The sequence below is a fragment of the Colobus angolensis genome, unplaced genomic scaffold (assembly GCF_000951035.1).
Source record: "Colobus angolensis palliatus isolate OR3802 unplaced genomic scaffold, Cang.pa_1.0 Scaffold211, whole genome shotgun sequence".
Classification (NCBI taxonomy): Eukaryota; Metazoa; Chordata; class Mammalia; order Primates; family Cercopithecidae; genus Colobus; species Colobus angolensis.
In genome coordinates, this window is record NW_012115278.1 from 3,716,253 (window position 1) to 3,734,949 (window position 18,697).

The 18,697-nt window shown below is 46.5% G+C and overlaps 1 protein-coding gene across 3 annotated transcripts in view; it reads right to left on the reverse strand.

The window, feature by feature from the left end:
* The window catches only part of OCA2 (oculocutaneous albinism II), a 355,302-nt gene that overhangs the window by 237,681 nt on the left and 98,924 nt on the right, over window positions 1-18,697 (reverse strand). For 2 of the 3 annotated variants that reach the window (XM_011942878.1, XM_011942879.1), the window contains exons 10-13: window positions 7,411-7,482; window positions 6,439-6,504; window positions 1,970-2,026; window positions 471-595 (exon numbers count right to left, since the gene is read on the reverse strand). In XM_011942878.1, the coding sequence (XP_011798268.1) occupies window positions 471-595; window positions 1,970-2,026; window positions 6,439-6,504; window positions 7,411-7,482 (320 nt within the window). The remainder of the gene's footprint in view (window positions 1-470; window positions 596-1,969; window positions 2,027-6,438; window positions 6,505-7,410; window positions 7,483-18,697) is intronic. The other variant, XM_011942880.1, reaches the window with a different exon arrangement.

Consider the following 18,697-nt stretch of genomic DNA (forward strand, 5'->3'; position numbering starts at 1 on the left):
TTTGTGGGACGGAGTCTCGCTCTGTTGCCCAGGTTGGAGTGCAGTGGCACAATCTTAGTTCACTACAACCTATGCCTCCCGGGTTCAAGGGATTATCCTGCCTCAGCCTCCTGAGTAGCTGGGATTACAGGCACATGCCACCACACTCAGCTAATTTTTGTATTCTTAGTAGAGACGGGGTTTCACCAGGGCTGAGCCATTCTTGTCCACGTGTCTCCCCATGAGACTACAATCTCCAGGAAAGCAAAGCCTAAGTCTTCCCTCCTGCAGACATTTCTGCCACCAGCTTCTGAGGCCCCACTGCTTGTAGCATGTACTGCAGTCACACAAAGCAGACACGCGCTGGACTGGAATGCACTGAGCTGTGGGCTCAACCGCCCACCTTTTCATGCACCTGAGAATGGAGCCTGGAGCCAGGCTGTGCAGCCAGAGCCTGGCCACAACCCCCACGGCAGAGGCGCTTTGCATACCTTATGGTCACAGGTGTGAAGAGCAGCATGGTGGTGACGTTGTCCAAGAAGGCAGAGAGGACGGCCGCGATGAGACACAGCATGATGATCATGGCCCACACCCGTCCTCGGGAGAGCCGGTATGCCTGGCCGCACACACACAGAGTACAAGCCAGAGTCAGCAGGCTCATAGAACAGAGGCAGCCTTTCATTAGTGACTTTAAGAACAGGGAGCCAAACTAACATTGCCCCATAGGTTAAGACATAGACCCACGGAGCCTCGGGGGGCCGAGATGAGACAGTGCTGGCCACCGAAGTTCCTAGACATTCTACATCCTCCCTAGCCAGCACTGTCACCCCTCTGATCCTCCTCCTTCACACAGCCCCTGTGATGGTTAATTTGTCACAAGGTGATGACCCTCAGTCCCCGTAATGCCATCGGTATTCTGGTTAGACAACCTGGGCTTTGACATTTGGGATCCATGTGAGCCTAGTGTCTGCTGATCTCTAGGGAACTAAGGGATACTTTTAATAGTAAGGAGTAATAGACCAAATATCTACCTGGCATGTATAAGATGGGGCACAAAGATGACAAAAATCACAGCACAGTTCTATCATTCAGAGTTCGCAAAGGGCTTTGTTGAGTAATTTTTTTTTTTTTTTTTTTTTTGAGACAGAGTCTCAATCTGAGTTCAGTGGTGTGATCTTGGCTCACTGCAGCCTCCACGCCTGGGGTTCAAGCAATTCTCTCGTCTCAGCTTCTCAAGTAGCTGGGACCACAGGTGCATGCCACCACGCCCAGCTAATTTTTTTATTTTTAGTAGAGATGAGGTTTCACCATGTTCACCAAGATGGTCTCAATCTCTTGACCTCGTGATCCACCCACCTCGGCCTCCCAAAGTGCTAGGATTACAGGCGTGAGCCACTGTGCCCGGCCTGTTGAGTAATTTTTAAAAAGACCTTTTCAGTTTCAAAAAATATACATATTCAAGCACAGCACTAAACTGCATTAGCAGGGCATGGTACACAATGAGCTCTCCTCTTGCCAACCCTGAATGACAGGTCAGGTACAAATCCTAGAGGCTAGAGCTGGCTAGTGAAGCTCCCCAGGGTTCCAGTTAAAAACATAAATGTGTATATATTCAATATTTAGGAAGTAATCATGGAAATTATTTCACCAAAAAGCAAAGTAATCAGAAGCTAATGGCTTGAAATATTGGGATACTCTAATATGCAAAACAATTTTTGATGTGTAGCTCTCACCAGACAATTTAAATAATACACAAACATTCAACCTGAGTACCCTTTTCCTTGACCTCCTTCTTCATTTATTTACTGAGCAGCTGAAAGTGCTGCTCAGAGCCATACAACTTAACACAGCCAACATACCCTGCCCTGCAGAAGTAACCTTTAAAAGAAGGATGGACTGTTTAAATGTTTGTTTCCTAAATATATAACATCAGAAAAATACAGATATAAATTAATCAGTATGAAATTATTAAATGCAACATCATACCTACCTTTACAGCACAGTAATCGAAAAATCCCGTTTCTGAAAATATGGCTACTAAGATCATCTATGGGGAAAAGAGAAGAAAACAAGGATAACCTTTTAGCAGGACACCATATTAAAACGACATCAGCATGATCCGTTACACATTTGAGCTGTGGCCTCTGAAAGCCACCACATCACCAGGCTCCCCTACTCTGAGACGCAGAAACACCGTCACTTCCTGGAATAGTACACTCACTTCCTGGTACACTCAGAAACACCGTCACTTCCTGGAATAGTACACTCACTTCCTGGTACACTCAGAAACACTGTCGCTTCCTGGAATAGTACACTCACTTCCTGGTACACTCAGTTCCTGGTACACTCAGAAACACTGTCGCTTCCTGGAATAGTACACTCACTTCCTGGTACACTCACTCCCTGGTACACTCAGAAACACCGTCGCTTCCTGGAATAGTACACTCACTCCTCGAATGGAGCCTCTTGCTAGCGGTTTTGTGCCTACATGTGTGTCTGGGGATTGGTCCTCAAGGCACATTACCATCCCATCCGAGCCTCAAAAAAAAAAAAAAAACACAAAAACAAAAAAGGTGTTATTTTCACCCTCTGTTTTATAGACCAGGAAATGGGATCAGAGTGCAAGGGGGCTTGCTCTCAGCCACAAAGGTAGAAGCGGGGCGGGGGCCAGCACGTGGCCTTCTGCACCTACGTGTCCACGCAAGCAACACTTAAACATTCTGCGATGCTAAAACTGGGTTCGATTTTGTTTTCTAAAATAATTAAACTGGTTTTTGTCACCAATTTGGGAGTTGTATTGAAATGGTCGCTCCCTGGGTTCCAGGTGAACCCAGAATGCCTGTTGCCTGTTTCTTTCCAGTGAGGATGACGAGTTGGTGAAAACAGCCATCCTGGATCCTAATAAAAAGTCATGTTCCAGATAGTCCGAATTTCATCAACCAGACATTTCAACTAGTGAATGTTCTGGAAGTTCCTCTGCTTCACCTCTTAGATGGCAGTCACCATGTGTTGAACTTGGAATGAGAAGATACAAGTTCAGATCCTGATTCTGCCACTTAAAAATAGTCCGAACTTGAGGCCAGGCACGGTGACTCACGCCCGCAATCCCAGCACTTTGGGAGGCCGAGGCGGGCAGATCACGAGGTCAGATCGCGACCATCCTGGCTAACACAGTGGTGAAACCTTGTCTCTACTAACAAAAAAGTACAAAAAGCTGGGCATGGTGGTGAGCACCTGTAGTCTCACCTACTTGGGAGACTGAGGCAGGAGAATGGTGTGAACCCAGGAGGCGGAGCTTGTAGTGAGCCGAGATCGCGCCACTGCACTCCAGCCTGGGCAACAGAGCGAGAATCTGTCTCAAAAAAAAAAGAGAGAAAAAAAAAGTCCGAACTTGAACAAAAATATGAATTAACCTTTCTGTCTGTCAGTTTTCTCACCTTACCTCTGAATGTTCTATACTTCATCAGGTTGTGAAAATGCAATATAATTATTCAAATTACAATACTTGGTAAACAGGAGTCCCAGTAGACACTACTGTCTCTTAAATAAATTATAGAAATCCCAGTAGACACTACTGTCTCTTAAATAAATTATAGAAAACAAAAATGTCCCCAGTCAATTTAGACCCAGTGTAAATATCCATCGTGTCCAGAGTGACCATCAATGTTCATCCTCACCCAAAAGGCCACTGAGAGCTGACGTTGGAACATGGGGCTTCGCACACCAATGGACATGCATGAGGAGATAGGCGTGTGCAGACCCGTGTGGCATTTACACATTTGCTGACAGAACCACCATGGGAGACTGGAACTCAGGGATGAGGGGTAAATGGCCCTGTGGGTGGTTGGCTGCCAGGAAATGGGGCAGAAAAGGCAGGGACCTGGTTGTAATGACCCTGCACCCTGCAGTTCCAGAATTGCAGAACCTGCAAGTGCTTGCGGAACTGAATTCCAATGAGAAAAAAATACCAAAGCCATTTTTATAGGCTGAACTGTGTCCCTCAAAATTCATATGTTCACGTCCTGCCCCCAGTACCTGGGAACATGACAATTTGGAGTGACAGAGTTGAAGGAGGTAATTAAGTTAAAATGAGGTCGTCAGGGTGAGCCCTGATGCAGTGTGGCTGGTGTCCTTACAGGAGGAGGGTCTCAGGACTCAGACACACGGGGAAGACAAAGTGAAAACGCAGGGAGAAGGTGCCATCTACAAGCCCAGGAAGAGAGGCTTAGGAGAAACCAACCCTGCCCACACCGTGATCTCGGACTCCCAGCCTCCAGAGCTGTGAGGAAATACATTTATATTATTTAAGCCACACGGTCTGTGGTACTTTGCTACATAGTCCTAGCAAACTAATACAGCATTCCTTTTTTAAAACAGGCATATCTCAGGGATATCTGGCACATTTCCTCTCTTCTATCCAGATGCCCAAACCCTGTATACGTCTCAGGCCCGACACAAATATGAGTTACTCTGTGAAGCCGGGGCCAGAACACTCGCCTGCCTCCCTGAGCGCTGCCCACAGAGGATGGCGGCACGGTTTCCGGTCAGGTCACGTGGAAGCCTAACGTAGCTGGGCCTTCTGTTGTGCTGGCCAGCCTTGGGAGGGATGTAACGTTAGCCAAGGAAAATGAGGATCTATGGTGCCCAGCTGTACACAGAGCAAGTCTTGTAGCCCAGAAAGGAAGAGCCCTCCTGCAGACCACTGGACTGTTTGGGGTCTGCTCAGGAACGCGTGGGCTGCCCCTGCTGCCAGGCCCCGGCCAGGCTCCACTGGTTCTCGTTAAGCTGGGTCATGACTCGTGCCCCACACTAGCCCACTTGGGCATTTCGAGTTCCTGCAGGTGGCGCTGGTGGCATTCCTCACAGCACAGAGTGGCCACTGGGTAACATGATCAATTAGCAAACACCCAAACTACTGCTTAGGAGTGACACCTTCCTTTACTCACATAATGAAAGGTACTCTCTCCCACTGAAACGTCTACATGGTTTATTTATTTGGGATAGTCCATTTTTTTATTTTAAGGGCAGTAACTCAAAAGAATTGCTAGCTTTTCTAAATGGCAATATGATTTCATCGTCAGACATGCCTTGGGCTGGAATTCTCCCGCTAATGAACCATATGCCCATTCCGTTCCTCCTCTGGAGAGATTCGGGAGACCCACTGTTGCGGGAAGTTAGGGACCCCGAACGGAGGGACTGGCTGAAGCCATGGCAGAAGAACATAAATTGTGAAGATTTCATGGACATTTATTAGTTCCCCAAATTAATACTTTTATAATTTCTTACACCTGTCTTTACTGTAATCAGCTCTGAACATAAATTGTGAAGATTTCATGGACATTTATTAGTTCCCCAAATTAATACTTTTATAATTTCTTACACCTGTCTTTACTGTAATCAGCTCTGAACATAAATTGTGAAGATTTCATGGACACTTGTCACTTCCCCAGTGAATATCCTTGTGTTTTCCTATGCCTGTCTTTACTTTAATCTCTTAATCCCGTCATCTTCTTTGTAAGCTGAGGAGGATGAATGTCGCCTCAGGACCCTGTGATTGCATCAGCTGCACAGATTGTTTGTAGAGCACGTGTGTTTGAACAACATGAAATCTGGGCATCTTTAAAAAAGAAAGGATAACAGCGATGTTCAGGGAACAAGAGAGGTAACTTTGAACTGGCCGCCGGTGAGCTAGACGGAACAGATCTATATTCCCCCTTTCATAAGCTAATAAGAGAAATATCGCTGAATTCTTGTTCTCAGGAACATCCCTGAGAAAGAGAATACGCCCTGAAGGTAGGCCTATAGACGGCCCCTTTTTAAGGCATCCCCTCTTTTATGGTCGAAGCCAAGGAGATGAAATGAGCCCCGGCCTCCTACAGTGCTCCCAGGCTTACGAGGATGGGAAAATTCCCACCTAATAAACTGTGGTCAGACAGGTCACCTGCTCTCAAACCCTGTTTCCTGATAAGATGTTATCAATGACAATGCATGCCGAAACTTCCTTAGCAATTTTAATTTCTCCTCATCCTGTGGTCCTGTGATCTCCCCTGCCTCCATTTGCTTTGTGATATTTTATTACCTTGTGAAGCATGTGATCTCTGTGACCCACACCCTATTCGTGCACTCCCTCCCCTTTTGAAAATCATTAATAAAAACTTGTTGGTTTCACGGCTCGGGGAACATCACGGATCCTGCCGACATGTGATGTCTCCCCCGGACACCCAGCTTTACATTTCTCTCTCTTGTGCTCTTTCCCTTGATTTCTCAACCCAGCCGAGACACTCAGGAAATAGAAAAGAACCCACGTTAAACATCGGGAGCGGGTTCTCCCGATAACCGGCCCTGACACTTCTCAGTCAAGCCCTAGGCACTGTGTCTTTAACAGAATGAAGGATCCTCAGCAGTGGAGGCCAGAGAAGGCCCGGTGGAGCCCAGTCCCACGCGGCGGGCTGTGATTACCATGCCAAACAGCAGGGCCAGCGTCTCAAAATCAATCCACTCCACCACATGGGTCAGGCTGGGTCTCTGCAATCAAAGCACAAATTTGCCAATTAATCCGTGCGCCGCCATCCCCGTGATGAGCCTAACGACGCGCTGCCCCCTGCTGCAGACCCACTCAGCGGGTGGACCAGGGTTGGAAATCTCACCATCCACTTGCCTTTGAAGTTGGATTATATCGTTGCTGAAAAACAGTCTTGACCCAGGACATCTATAATGTCAAACCTATGCATTTAGTGATCAATTTTTTCTAGCCCCTGTCTCTGGCAGCTCCCACATGCAGGACTGGCCCTGGTTGCATTCCCAGCGGCGTCTGTATGTGCTCTCCGCAGCGCTGTGCCTGAGGCCAGATGACGGGAACTGGCATGGCCACCTGTCCCACTCTCAGCTGGGTTCCAGCACTGCCTCTCAGACAACTCTGGGCCTCAGTCCCCAGTGGCCACTGGTCTCTGTTGTTCCCCTACATTTGTTCCCCATGTCCCTGCCAGAGAGGCCCTGCTCAGATCCAAACAGGACACTCTCATCCCCAAACACACCTCTCCAGGGGCCTCCTGATCTCTGCAGGACAGACCCTGACCCAACTGACTCCCACCTCTCTGCACTAGCTAGGATGGTCTCCTCTAGTTCCAACACCCAGATCCAGCCCCACCACAGCCCAGCTCCTCAGCCCTAGGCAAACATGCCCATGAGGAGCCTTTCCTCAGGCACGGTGAGGAGTCACACCCCTGGGATGTGAGTGTGTGACAAAACCTACGAAAAATACTCTTCAATGCTGTAGCTTGTTAGTTCATACCTCCAGCCTGGTTCCTGGGCAAAAACATGGACGTGGCATATAAGATAGTGAAAAAAACAGCGAAAGCCTGAATCCTGGAACATCTTTGAGCTGACGTTCCACTGAATGGTGAGCCAGGGATTGGGACTGTGACAACTTACATCGCCAATCACAGCCAGCGCTGCCAGTGCCACCAGGGAACCCAGCATGGCCGCCAGAGTTCTGTGCACGATCTGGAAAGAAGCACAGGAAATTACTGCGTTCCAGTCCGCGAGGGCGTCAGCACACACGAAGGCCTGTGTGGACGTGAGGGGCCTGTATCTGCTGCCACTGTGTACACATCTATTCAAATGGTAAGTCACGGGTCTTGATGCTTCAGGCCTGGACACCCACAGACACATACAGCTACCACCAACCTGCCTTCTTAGGGAAGCTGCTTGCATTTGCTAAATCATTAGATGACCCTGATAAAGCAGGGGAAGGCCGGATAGAGTATGTTCTCTAAGAAAGGCCATAGCAAACTGTCATTACTTATTTGCCATATGCTCCCTTGGCAACTGGCCCATTCGTTCAGCAACATAAATCAATTCCTCCCAATTACTAGGCTGCTATGAAACCAAAGGTACACAGTCCAACACTTCATCAAATTGAGACTTCCGTGTTATCACAACAGCATCTTTTCTATTTGATTATAATTCAAATTGAAGTGGAATTCCTAAGACAAAATAGGGAAAAAGGCCAAGATGTGGAGAACTGGAGCCCTGATACATTGCTAGTGGGAATGTAAAATGGGCTAGCCACTGTGGAAAGCAGTTTGGCAGTTTCTTACGAAGTTAAACATAAATTTACCATATGACCCAGCAATTCTACTAGGAATCCACCCAATAGAAATGAAAACACATGTCCACACAAAGCACTGATGCTCATAACATTATACAAAGGAGGCGAAAACCGGAAACATTCCAAATGTCCATCTGTGGTGAAGGGATAGAGAAAATGCGGCACAGCTCGTACATGGATGAATGCTTAGAAGTGATGCCGGGGAAAGAAGCCAGACGCAAAAGACGGGGTCGGTCCATCTATATGAACATTCCAGAAAAAGTAAATTTAGAGAAACAGAAAGATCAGGGCTGCCCAAGACTGGGGAAAGCAACAACGGTTGACTAGAAACAGGTCCCAGGGATCCTTATGGGGTGATGAAATGTTCTAGAACTTGTAATGGTTGCAGAACTCTAAATCTGGTAAAAATAATTTAATCATACATTTCCAAAGGGTGAAACTGTGATATTTAAATTATACCTCAATAAATTTCTTTTAAAAAAAAATACAAAAAGAATGTAACAAGAACAAGCGGAAAATTAAATGCTAGCATGCATTATTCATTTCTTAATCCCCTAAAAGGACTTTCACTCCCTTTTTTCACGCCTTCCATCTCACAGCACCTGACTCCCTTTACCAGTTACTACCTGAAACTCAAATTCTGACTAAAATTATTTCATTTATAATGTGTACTACTACATTCAAAGTTCTTTTTTCAAGAAATGTGATACTAGGTGTTGGCTTTTCACAGTTTCAGTTTTTAAGAGTTGTTTTGTTTTGAATGTAAATACCTAAAATCCAGTAAGTTGCTACCAAACTCTAATAATTCCTTCTGTTCGTTCTCTGCTTTTCGGTCTCAGTTTAGGGCCTTTTTTTCGAGACGGAGTCTCACTCTGTTGCCGAGGCTGGAGTGCAGTGGCGCTGTGTCAGCTCACTGCAACCTCTGTCTCCTGGGTTCAAGCAATTCTCCCGCCTCAGCCTCACAAGCAGCTGGGATTACAGGTACACGCTGCCACACCCGGCTAGTTTTTATATGTTCAGTAGAGACGGGGCTTCACCATGTTGGCCAGGCTGGTCTCCAACTCCTGACTTCAGGTGACCCACCCGCCTCGGCCTCCCACAGTGCTGGGATTACAGGCATGAGCCACTGCGCCCGGCCAGTTTAGGACCCATTTTAAGGATATTTCCTTATCCGATGCCGAGGGTGGCCCCGGGAAGCAGGCAGGGCAGGCATTCATCCCCGACTTGACAGCCATGGCACCAAGAGTGGAGGTTCACCGGCCGGACATGCTGAGCAGGCGCCAGAGCCAGGCTGGCCCCTCTGCCCTACACAGCGCAAGGCGAAGACACTTCCCACTTCGGTATGTCTCTTTTTTGGCACTTAATTAAGTCTTCGTGAATAGAACAGGATGTGACAGCATGCAAATACAGCCCCTGGATGACAGGAGGAAGTCACTGCAGGAACAGAGCAGATAGGGATGAAGTCTGCTCCAAGCCAGCCCTGCGATCTCACGCTGACACGTTCCTTTCTTCTGGCTTAACCTTTGGGCTAACTTTGTCTGCAGGGAAAAGAGACTTCCAGTAAAGAACAAAAAGCCAGCCTGGAACGGTAGCTTATACATCTGTAATCCCACCACTTTGGGAGGCCAAGGCAGGTGGATCACTTGAGGCCAGGTGTTCAAGACCAGCCTGGCCAACATCACAAGACCGCATCTCTACTAAAAGTTAAAAAAAAAAAAAAAAAAAAAAGCCAGCGTGGTGGTGCACACCTATAGTCCCAGTGACTCGGGAGGCTGAAGTGGGAGAACTGCTTGAGCCCGGGAGGCAGAGGCTGCAGGGAGCCAAAATCGCACCACTGCACTCCAGCCTCGGCAACAGAGCAAGACACCGTCTCAAACAAAAACCAAAGAAGAGTGAAGAGCCATGACTGCCGGCCACTGGTCAGCAGGATTGGATAGCAGCAAAAATAACTAATTGTTATTGAGCACCTACTGCTGCGCACCTGGCCCTGGATTAAGTGCTCTGCACACACCATCTGCACCTTTCACGGCAACTGCATGAGGCAGAACTATGATAACCCACGGTGCAGAGGAGGAAACAGTCTCAGCAACACTGAGTAATTGTCCCTGTGTCAGAAAACAAAGGACACGCACACCCAGGATGCAGACCAGCATTTTCTTACTCCAGAGCCCCTCCTCTCTCCTCGCGGGGCCTTGTTTGCTCGTCTGTAAAATCAGAAAACTGCACTCCACACCTCAAGGAGCCCTCAGCTCTGGAGGAGGTCCATGGACATCATGAAATCGAGTCCTAATAGACTAACACACAAATGAGTAAACGACAAGGCAGACAGCCACGGCCCTCTCAGGACAGCCAGGCTCATCATGGTCTCACGGGCACCCCAGCACCCGCGCTAAGTTCACTCCGCCCGCTGCCACCATCAACACCTTTCTCCCCTCCCTCGTCACACACACCGGCTTGCGAGTGATCCACACGTGAGCATCTCTGTGGCCCACAGTGAGTGCTTAGGACATGTGGATGCAGCTGTCCCTGCTCAGAAACCCACCCTCTTCCACCAGCTCAGGGGCCCCACACACCATGTGGGAGGAGAAACCGTCACTTGCCATTTAAAAAATGGAAAAGCATGCTGATGATCAGCCTCTAGGACGTGGAATAAAACTTTTTCAACTACATGGCTCTAGAAGAAGATGAGTTCATTACTTCAGATATAGTGATGGACATTCCTAAATTTCTATGCTTAAGAAACAGAATTTTCAGCTATTAGAAATAAAAAAAAAATTCTGATAAATGAACCTAAAGAGTAAAAATAATAAAAAGTCTTAAAAGATGCCTTAAAACAGGGGTCCCCAAGCCCCCTAACCCCGTCACGGACTAGTACCAGGGCCGCACAGTGGGAGGTGAGCTGGGCAAGTCAGCATGACCGCCTGGGCTCTGCCTCCTGTCAGGTCAGCAGCAGCATCGGATTCTCATAGGAGCGTGAACCTTACTGTGAACCGCACACGGGAGGGATCTATGCTGCACACTCCTTATGAGAATCTAACTAAAGCCCGATGATCTGAGGTGGAACAGTTTCATCCCAAAATGATGTCCCCCCTCCACGGTCCATGGAAAAATTGTCTTCCAGGAAACTGGTCCCTGGTGCCAAAAAGGCTAGGGACCACTGACTTAAAGGACTGTATAAAGGTTCTCTTCCTGCCCATGCTCTGGGAAATACAGCACACCTCTTCCTACACCCAAACCACTTCCCAGGCACAGAACGCACCACCTAGCTTCCCAGGCACCGCCTCACAGAGCCAGCCACCGTTCTACCACCGCACTCCTCTCCAGTCGAGCACACGCCCTGTGCCTCCAGATTTCTTCGGCAGGAGTCCGGCTGTGAGCTCCTGGGAGCATGGTGTGCCTCTCTTGGTTTCTTCAGTGCTCTGCAGGGCAAGCAATACCTGCTGAGCAAAGGAGGAGCAGAAAGTGCAAGAACAGAGCCTGCAAAACAGCAGGCCAGCATTGCTTCTTGGGAGAAGAAAGGAAAGATTTTGGGGGTAGCCCCCAAGGAAATCATCTAGGGGATCTCTGATGTTCATGCATCGCCCCTCCATGGTCACACAGGTTTACAGCCAGCCATCAGGTAAATTCCACACAGGTGGGATACTGAGCAGCTAGAAAGACAACACTTCTTTTGGTTACCATTTGCATGGAAATGGTAACAAAGACAGCAGGGATAGCTAAAGTTATATCAGACAAAATAGACTTTAAGTCAAAAACTGTCTCTAGAGACAAAGAAGGCCATTCCCCTCCCCCTTCCACTGATAAAAGGGTCAGTTCAACAGGGACCTATCACGGTTATAAATAAGTACACACCCAAGACCAGAGCACCTAACTATACGTAGCAGTATTCACAGAGCTAAAGGGGGAAACTGACAGCAATGCAATGTAATAGGGGACGACTTCAATGTCCCAGTTAAGATCATGGATAGGGCCGGGCGCGGTGGCTCAAGCCTGTAATCCCAGCACTTTGGGAGGCCGAGGCGGGTGGATCACGAGGTCAGGAGATCGAGACCATCCTGGCTAACACGGTGAAACCCCGTCTCTACTAAAAAATACAAAAAAAAACTAGCCGGGCGAGGTGGCAGGTGCCTGTAGTCCCAGCTACTCGGGAGGCTGAGGCAGGAGAATGGCGTAAAACCCGGGAGGTGGAGCTTGCAGTGAGCTGAGATCCGGCCACTGCACTCCAGCCTGGGCGGCAGAGCGAGACTCTGTCTCAAAAAAAAAAAAAAAAAAAAAGATCATGGATAGAATCCAGACAGGAAACAGCAGACTTGAACAGCCCTGTACGCCAAGCGGACCTAACAGAGATAGACCGAACTTTCCACCCAAAAGCGAAAAACAGACATTCTTCTCTAGCGTACCCAAAAAATTCTTCAGGATATATCACATATTAGGTCACAAACAAATCTTAACAAATTTTATTTCTTTCAAAAAAAAATTTTGTCTTAGAGACAGTCTCCCTCTGTCACCCAGGCTGGAGTGCAGTGGTCCCATCAAAGCTCCCTGCAGCCTTGAACTCCTGGACTTAAGCAATCCCCCTGCCCCAGCCTCCTGGGTAACTAGGACTACAAGTGTGCACCACCATGTCCAGCTAATTTTTTTTTTTTTTTTTGCAGAGATGGAAGTCTTGCTATGTTGCCCAAGCTGGTCTTGATTCTGGTCTCAAGTGATCCTCCTGCCTCAACCTCCTAAAGCACTAAGATTATAAGCATGAGCCACCATGCTTGAACTTAACAAATTTTAGAAGATGTAAATAATAAGTATATTTTCCAAACACAATGGTATAAAACTAGAAATTCATAACAGAAAGAAAATAGGGAAATTGATAATATGTAAAAATTAAACAACACTTTTTTTTTTTTTTGAGATGGAGTCTTGCTGTGTCACCCAGGCTGGAGCACAGCGGCGCAATCTCGGCTCACTGCAGCCTCTGCCTCCCAGGTTCAAGCAATTCTCCTGCCTCAGCCTCTCGAGTAGCTGGGTCTACAGGCAAGCACCACCACACCTGACTAATTTTTGTATTTTTAGTGGAGACGGGGTTTCACCGTGTTGGCCAGGATGGTCTTGAAGTCCTGACCTCGTGATCCACCCGCCCCAGCCTCCCGAAGTGCTGGGATTACAGGTGTGAGCCATCTCACCCAGCCGCAACACGCTCTTGAACAATCAATGTGTCATAAAAGAAATAAAATGGAAATCAGAAAGTATCTTGAGACAGACAAAAATGGAAACACAACATACCAAAATTTATGGGACACAGCAAAGCAGTTTTAAGAGGGAAGTTGCTAGTGACAAATACCTACCTCAAAATCATTAGCCTGACTGGATCACACTACAGTGTAAACATGAATTGAAACCACATTGTGCCCCATACATACATACAATGATTATTTGTTAATTAAAAATAAAATAAAACGTAAAAAAGAAGACAGAGCTCAAATAAACAACCTAACTTTATAACTCAAGGAAACAGAAGAGCCCGCTAAGCCCAAAGTTGACAGAAGGAAAAAAATATGGCAGAAAGAAATGAAACAGAGAGTAGAAAGACTGCTGAAGAGATCAACAAAACTAAGAGTTGGTTTTGAAAAGATGAACAAAATTAATGGAACTTTATCTAGACTTACCAAGAAAAAAAAAAGAGAGAGGACTCACATAAATAAAAGTATAATGAAAAAGAAGACATTACAACTGATACCATAAGAGGCTACTGTGAACAATCACATGCCTACAGACTGACAGCCTAGAGGAAGCTGGTAAACTCCTAGAAACACACAACCTACCAAGACTGAATCAAGAAAAAACAGAAAATCTGAACAGACCAATAAGAAGTAAGAAGATTGAAGCACTAATCAAAAACCTTCCAACAAAGAAAGTCTCAGGACCAATGGCTTCACATGTAAATTCTACCAAACATTTAAAGAACGCCAATCCTGGAACTTTGGCAAAACTTCAAACTTTTGCAAAAAATGAACTTGTTTTATAAAGCCAGTGTTACCCTTCATACCAAAGCCAGATAAGGACACTAGAAAAAAGAAAAAAGAAACAAAAGGAAGAGGAAAGAGGAAAGAGAGAAAGAAAGAAAGAAAGAGAAAAAGAAAAAGGAAGGAAAGGAAGAAAGAAAGAACTAATTTCAGGCCAATATCCCTGATGAACATAGATGCAAAAATGCTCTACAAAATACTAGCAAACTGAATTCAGCAGCACATCAAAAGGATCATATACCATGATTAAGTAGGAATTATTCCTGAATCCAAGGACAGGTTCAACATACACAAATCGATAAATGTGATACACTGCCTTAACAGAATAAAGGATAAAAATCATAGGATCATCTCAATGAATGCAGAAAAGGCATTTGAGAAAATTCAACATCCTTTCATAATTAAAAGCTCTCAACAAATAAGGTATAGAATAAATGTACCACAACATAATAAAGACCATATATAACAAGGCCCACAGCTAACATTACACTCTATAGTGAAAAGCTGAAAGCTTTTCTTCTAAGATCAGGAACAAGCCAAGGACACTCACTCTCACCACTTCTATTCAACATAGTACCAGAAGTACTAGATAGAGCAATTAGACAACAACAACAACAACAAACATTAAAAATGTCCAGATTGGAAAGGATGAAGTTAAACTCTATTTGTTTGCAGATGATGTGATCTCATATATAGAAAACCCTAAAGACTCTACCAAAACTCTGCTAACACTAATAAACAAATTCAGTAAATTCGTAGGATACAAAATCAGAGCACATACAAATCAGTTTTATTTCAATATGCTAACAATGTACTATCCGAAAAAGAAAGAAAATAATCCCATCTATAATAGCATCAAAAAGAATAAAATAGGAATAAATTTAACCAAAGAGGTTTCAAGATCTGTACACTGAAGACAGTAAGATATGAATGAAGAAATCAAAGAAGATACAACTAAATGGAAAGATATCCCATGTTCATGGTTTGGAGGAATTAATATTGCTACAGTGTCCATAACTACCCAAAGCAGTCTACAGATTCAATGCAATCCCTATCAAAATTCCAATGGCATTCTTCATAGAAATAGAAAAAAATAGTTCCAACTGCATTCTTCATAGAAATAGAAAAAACAATTCTAATTTATATGGAACCACAGAAGACCCTACATAGCCAAATCAACATTGAGTAAGAAGGAAAAAGCTGGAGGCATGACACTTCCTGATGTCAAACTATGTTACACATCTATAGCAATCAAAACAGTATGACTGGCATAAAAACAGATATATAGACCAATAGAACAGAACACTTAAGAGCCCAGAAATAAACCCATGCATGTTACAGTCAACTAATATTTAATAAGAATGGCAAGAATACACAGTGGGGAAAGGATAGTCTCCTCAATAAGTGGTGTTGGGGAAGCTGGATAACCACATACAAAAGAATGAAAGTGGACTCTACCCTACACCATATACAGAAATTGATTTGAAATTGATTAAAGACTTAAATGTAAGACTTGAAACTGTAAAACTTCTGGAAGAAAACACAGGGAAAAGCTCCTTGATGCTGGTCTTGACAATGATACCAAAAGCACAGGTAACAAAAGCAAACAATGAACAAGTGGAACCATATCAAATTAAAAAGCTTCCGCAAAGCAAAGGAAACAAACAACAAAACGAAGACAGACTCAAAATACTTGCAAACCATATACCTGATAAGGGGTTAATATGGAACATGTGTAAGGAACTCATACAAATCAACAGCAAAAACATTAATATCCTGACCAAAAAATGGACAAAGGATCCGAATAGACATTTTCCCAAAGAAGACGTGCAAATGGCTCCAAGGTTCACGAAAAGGTGCTTAGCGTCATTAATCATCAAATGAACGTCAGAAATACAATGAGATACGGCCTCACACCTGTTAGAATGGCTGCTATAAAAACGACAACAGATAACAAGTGTTGACGAGGATGTGAAGAAAAGGGAACCCTAGCATGCTGTGGGGGTGCAAATTAGTACAGCCACATAGAAAGCAATACGGAACTTGCTCAAAACTTAAAAATAGATCTACCATATGACGGAGAATATCCCACTTCTGGGTCTATATTCGAAGGAAATGGAATCAGACTCTCAAGCAGATATCTGGGCGGCCATGTTCATTCCAACCTTATCCACAGTAGCCAAGATACAGAAAAAACCTAAGTGTCCACAATGGATGAATGAATAAAGAAAACATGTTTCATATACATACATACACACACACACAAATGGAATATTATTCACCCGTAAAAAGGAAGGAAATCCTGCCAATTTGGCACAACATGGACGAACCTGGATGCTAAGTGAAGTAAGTGACACAGAAGGACAAATACTGCATGACCTCACTTATATGAGGCCAAAGGGAGCTCTAGGGGCCAAGGGTGGAAGGAGAGGAGGGTGTGGGAGATGAGGAGCTGACCATCAGAGCTAGGCACTGCGGCCGTGTGGTCAGGGAGTGGTTTGGACTTAATTCTACATTTCTCATTTAAAACATAACCAACTACGTGCCAAAAAAACACATATTTTTCTTTCTTTGTGTGCCTGTGAAGGACAAAAGAAATAAAGAACAAGGAGGAAGGGTGAAGGAAAAATGTTGCAGAGAAACTTCCAAACCATTTGGACACATCAGGAAGGAATAGAAGAAGGCACCCAAGCCACAGGACGGCTGCCTGAACGCACAGCACTGCCCCAGGGAGCTGCAGCCTCAGGATGTGGTGCTGGAGAACAGCATGCACCTCGCTGACGCCCGGAGGCCGCGCACAGCCCTGACAAATGCCCAGCTGGGCAGAGCTGCAGAGGAGCCATGCAGGCCCCTGGTTCTCTGCAGCATCGGCTCCACCAACGGATTCCAGCCAGGTGACCTGGAGCCTGGAGAGGCCGAGAGCTGCCGGGCCCACGGCACTCGGCACCAGAAGTACAACAGAGTGGGCTGAGAGCACCAAAATGTTCAAGTAGGTCACTGACACAGCAAATAGTGGTTAACAGAAATTGGTTCAGACTCGGGACCCTCCAGAAGCAAAATGCTAAAATATATGGCAAGAGTTTCAAGGTTGGGCAGGAGGCACCAAAAAAGCTGACACAAGAGGCCAGAAAAATGGCAACTAGTTTTGCATAGTAACAAAACATGCAGTACGGGTGTCCCCTGCGATACCAAGGAAGTTAGAAAATATACCTAACCAACTTGGATCTCTGGAACAGAGAGAGTTGAGTTGAGGCTGGAACAAGGGAAGCTAAGAGGTGTGTGGCAGATGCCCGACCACGGGGCTGCAGGGCGTGGTACGACCCCATGGGGCCTCCCTGCAGGGCCTGCTCCACCTCCTTCCTTTCTCTGCAGGGTGGAGGTGGGCTGTTCTGAGTGCCCTGCCTCACTGTGGTCTGTGGGGTGCATAAGGGCAGAGAATGCCCACTCGGAGGCTGTGGCTGCTGGTCCTCATCCCACCACCAGCTCCTGCATTGACGGCAGGAGCCTTAATGGCAAGAAAGCTTTTGGGGAGGAGATTGTGTACCTGGTGTGAGCAGTAAACCTGTGCCTGCTGAGTGGTCCAGGAGAGCCGGGTTCCTGTGTTCTCAGTCATTTTCTGCAGGCTGATGGGGTGGGCTCGAGGCCACGTGGGAGCCTCACAGGGCTGCGTCTATCCCTGCGGCTGAGGCCTGCTGTCCTCTGCTCTTACATGGATGTGATGAGCTCCTGGCCCCTTGTTCTTGTTGATATTTTGTCATTATTGTGTGTTAGCTGATGTGTTCCCTTTGCAAGGCCCCTCGGACACCGTGTGACCCAAGGAGAAGGTACACACTCCAAATTCAAATATTTTCTTGTTAGGTATTGCCCACAAATACGGAGTCGGTTTTCTAGCTTGTATTTTGCAGAACAATAGATCCCAGAGCTCGAAGGCACCACCGGAAATCAGCGGAGCAGTTCCCGAGCATCCAAAACCTCCTGGCTGTGATTTCCGTTCTGACGTGGTGATGCCCAGCAGTGGGCTGCGGGCCTGCGCCTGCGGGTCAGCCAGGCACGGACTGTGCTGCTTCCTCACGTGATCCTGCCTGGCCTGGAAAGAGCTGGCATTTCTCCCCCAAATCAGGACAATTGTATCCCTGAATTTTCAGTACTCAGTTCCTAAGGTACAAATTCCTGTTGTATATGGAAAGGCTTTCTGCTCAGAAGCTACAGCAGCTTAGCTCCGCAGGAGAACAGCCTGTGAGCCGCCAACTCCGCTAGCTTCGGAGAGTCCCAGCGGCCAGCCGCACCTCCCAGCTTAGAGTCGGGATGTTCCCAAAGCTGCTTTCGCCTGACCATAACCCTAAATACACAAGATCGAATCGGCGCTGTTCCTGCCCCGGCTCAGACAGAGGCGGCTCCGGAAGCTGGCGGTCCCCACCCAGGACGCCCGTCCCTGCCCCACACGCGCTGCCGCGTTCGTCTCCCACGACAAGCCAGGAGATGTTACTGTTTTGCCGGTGAGGGGAGTAAAGTGTGGAGAAACCACAACCCAGAGTCTGAAACCTGCATTCTGGCTGCTGCACGCTGCGTGCGGGGAGCGGCGGGAACGCGG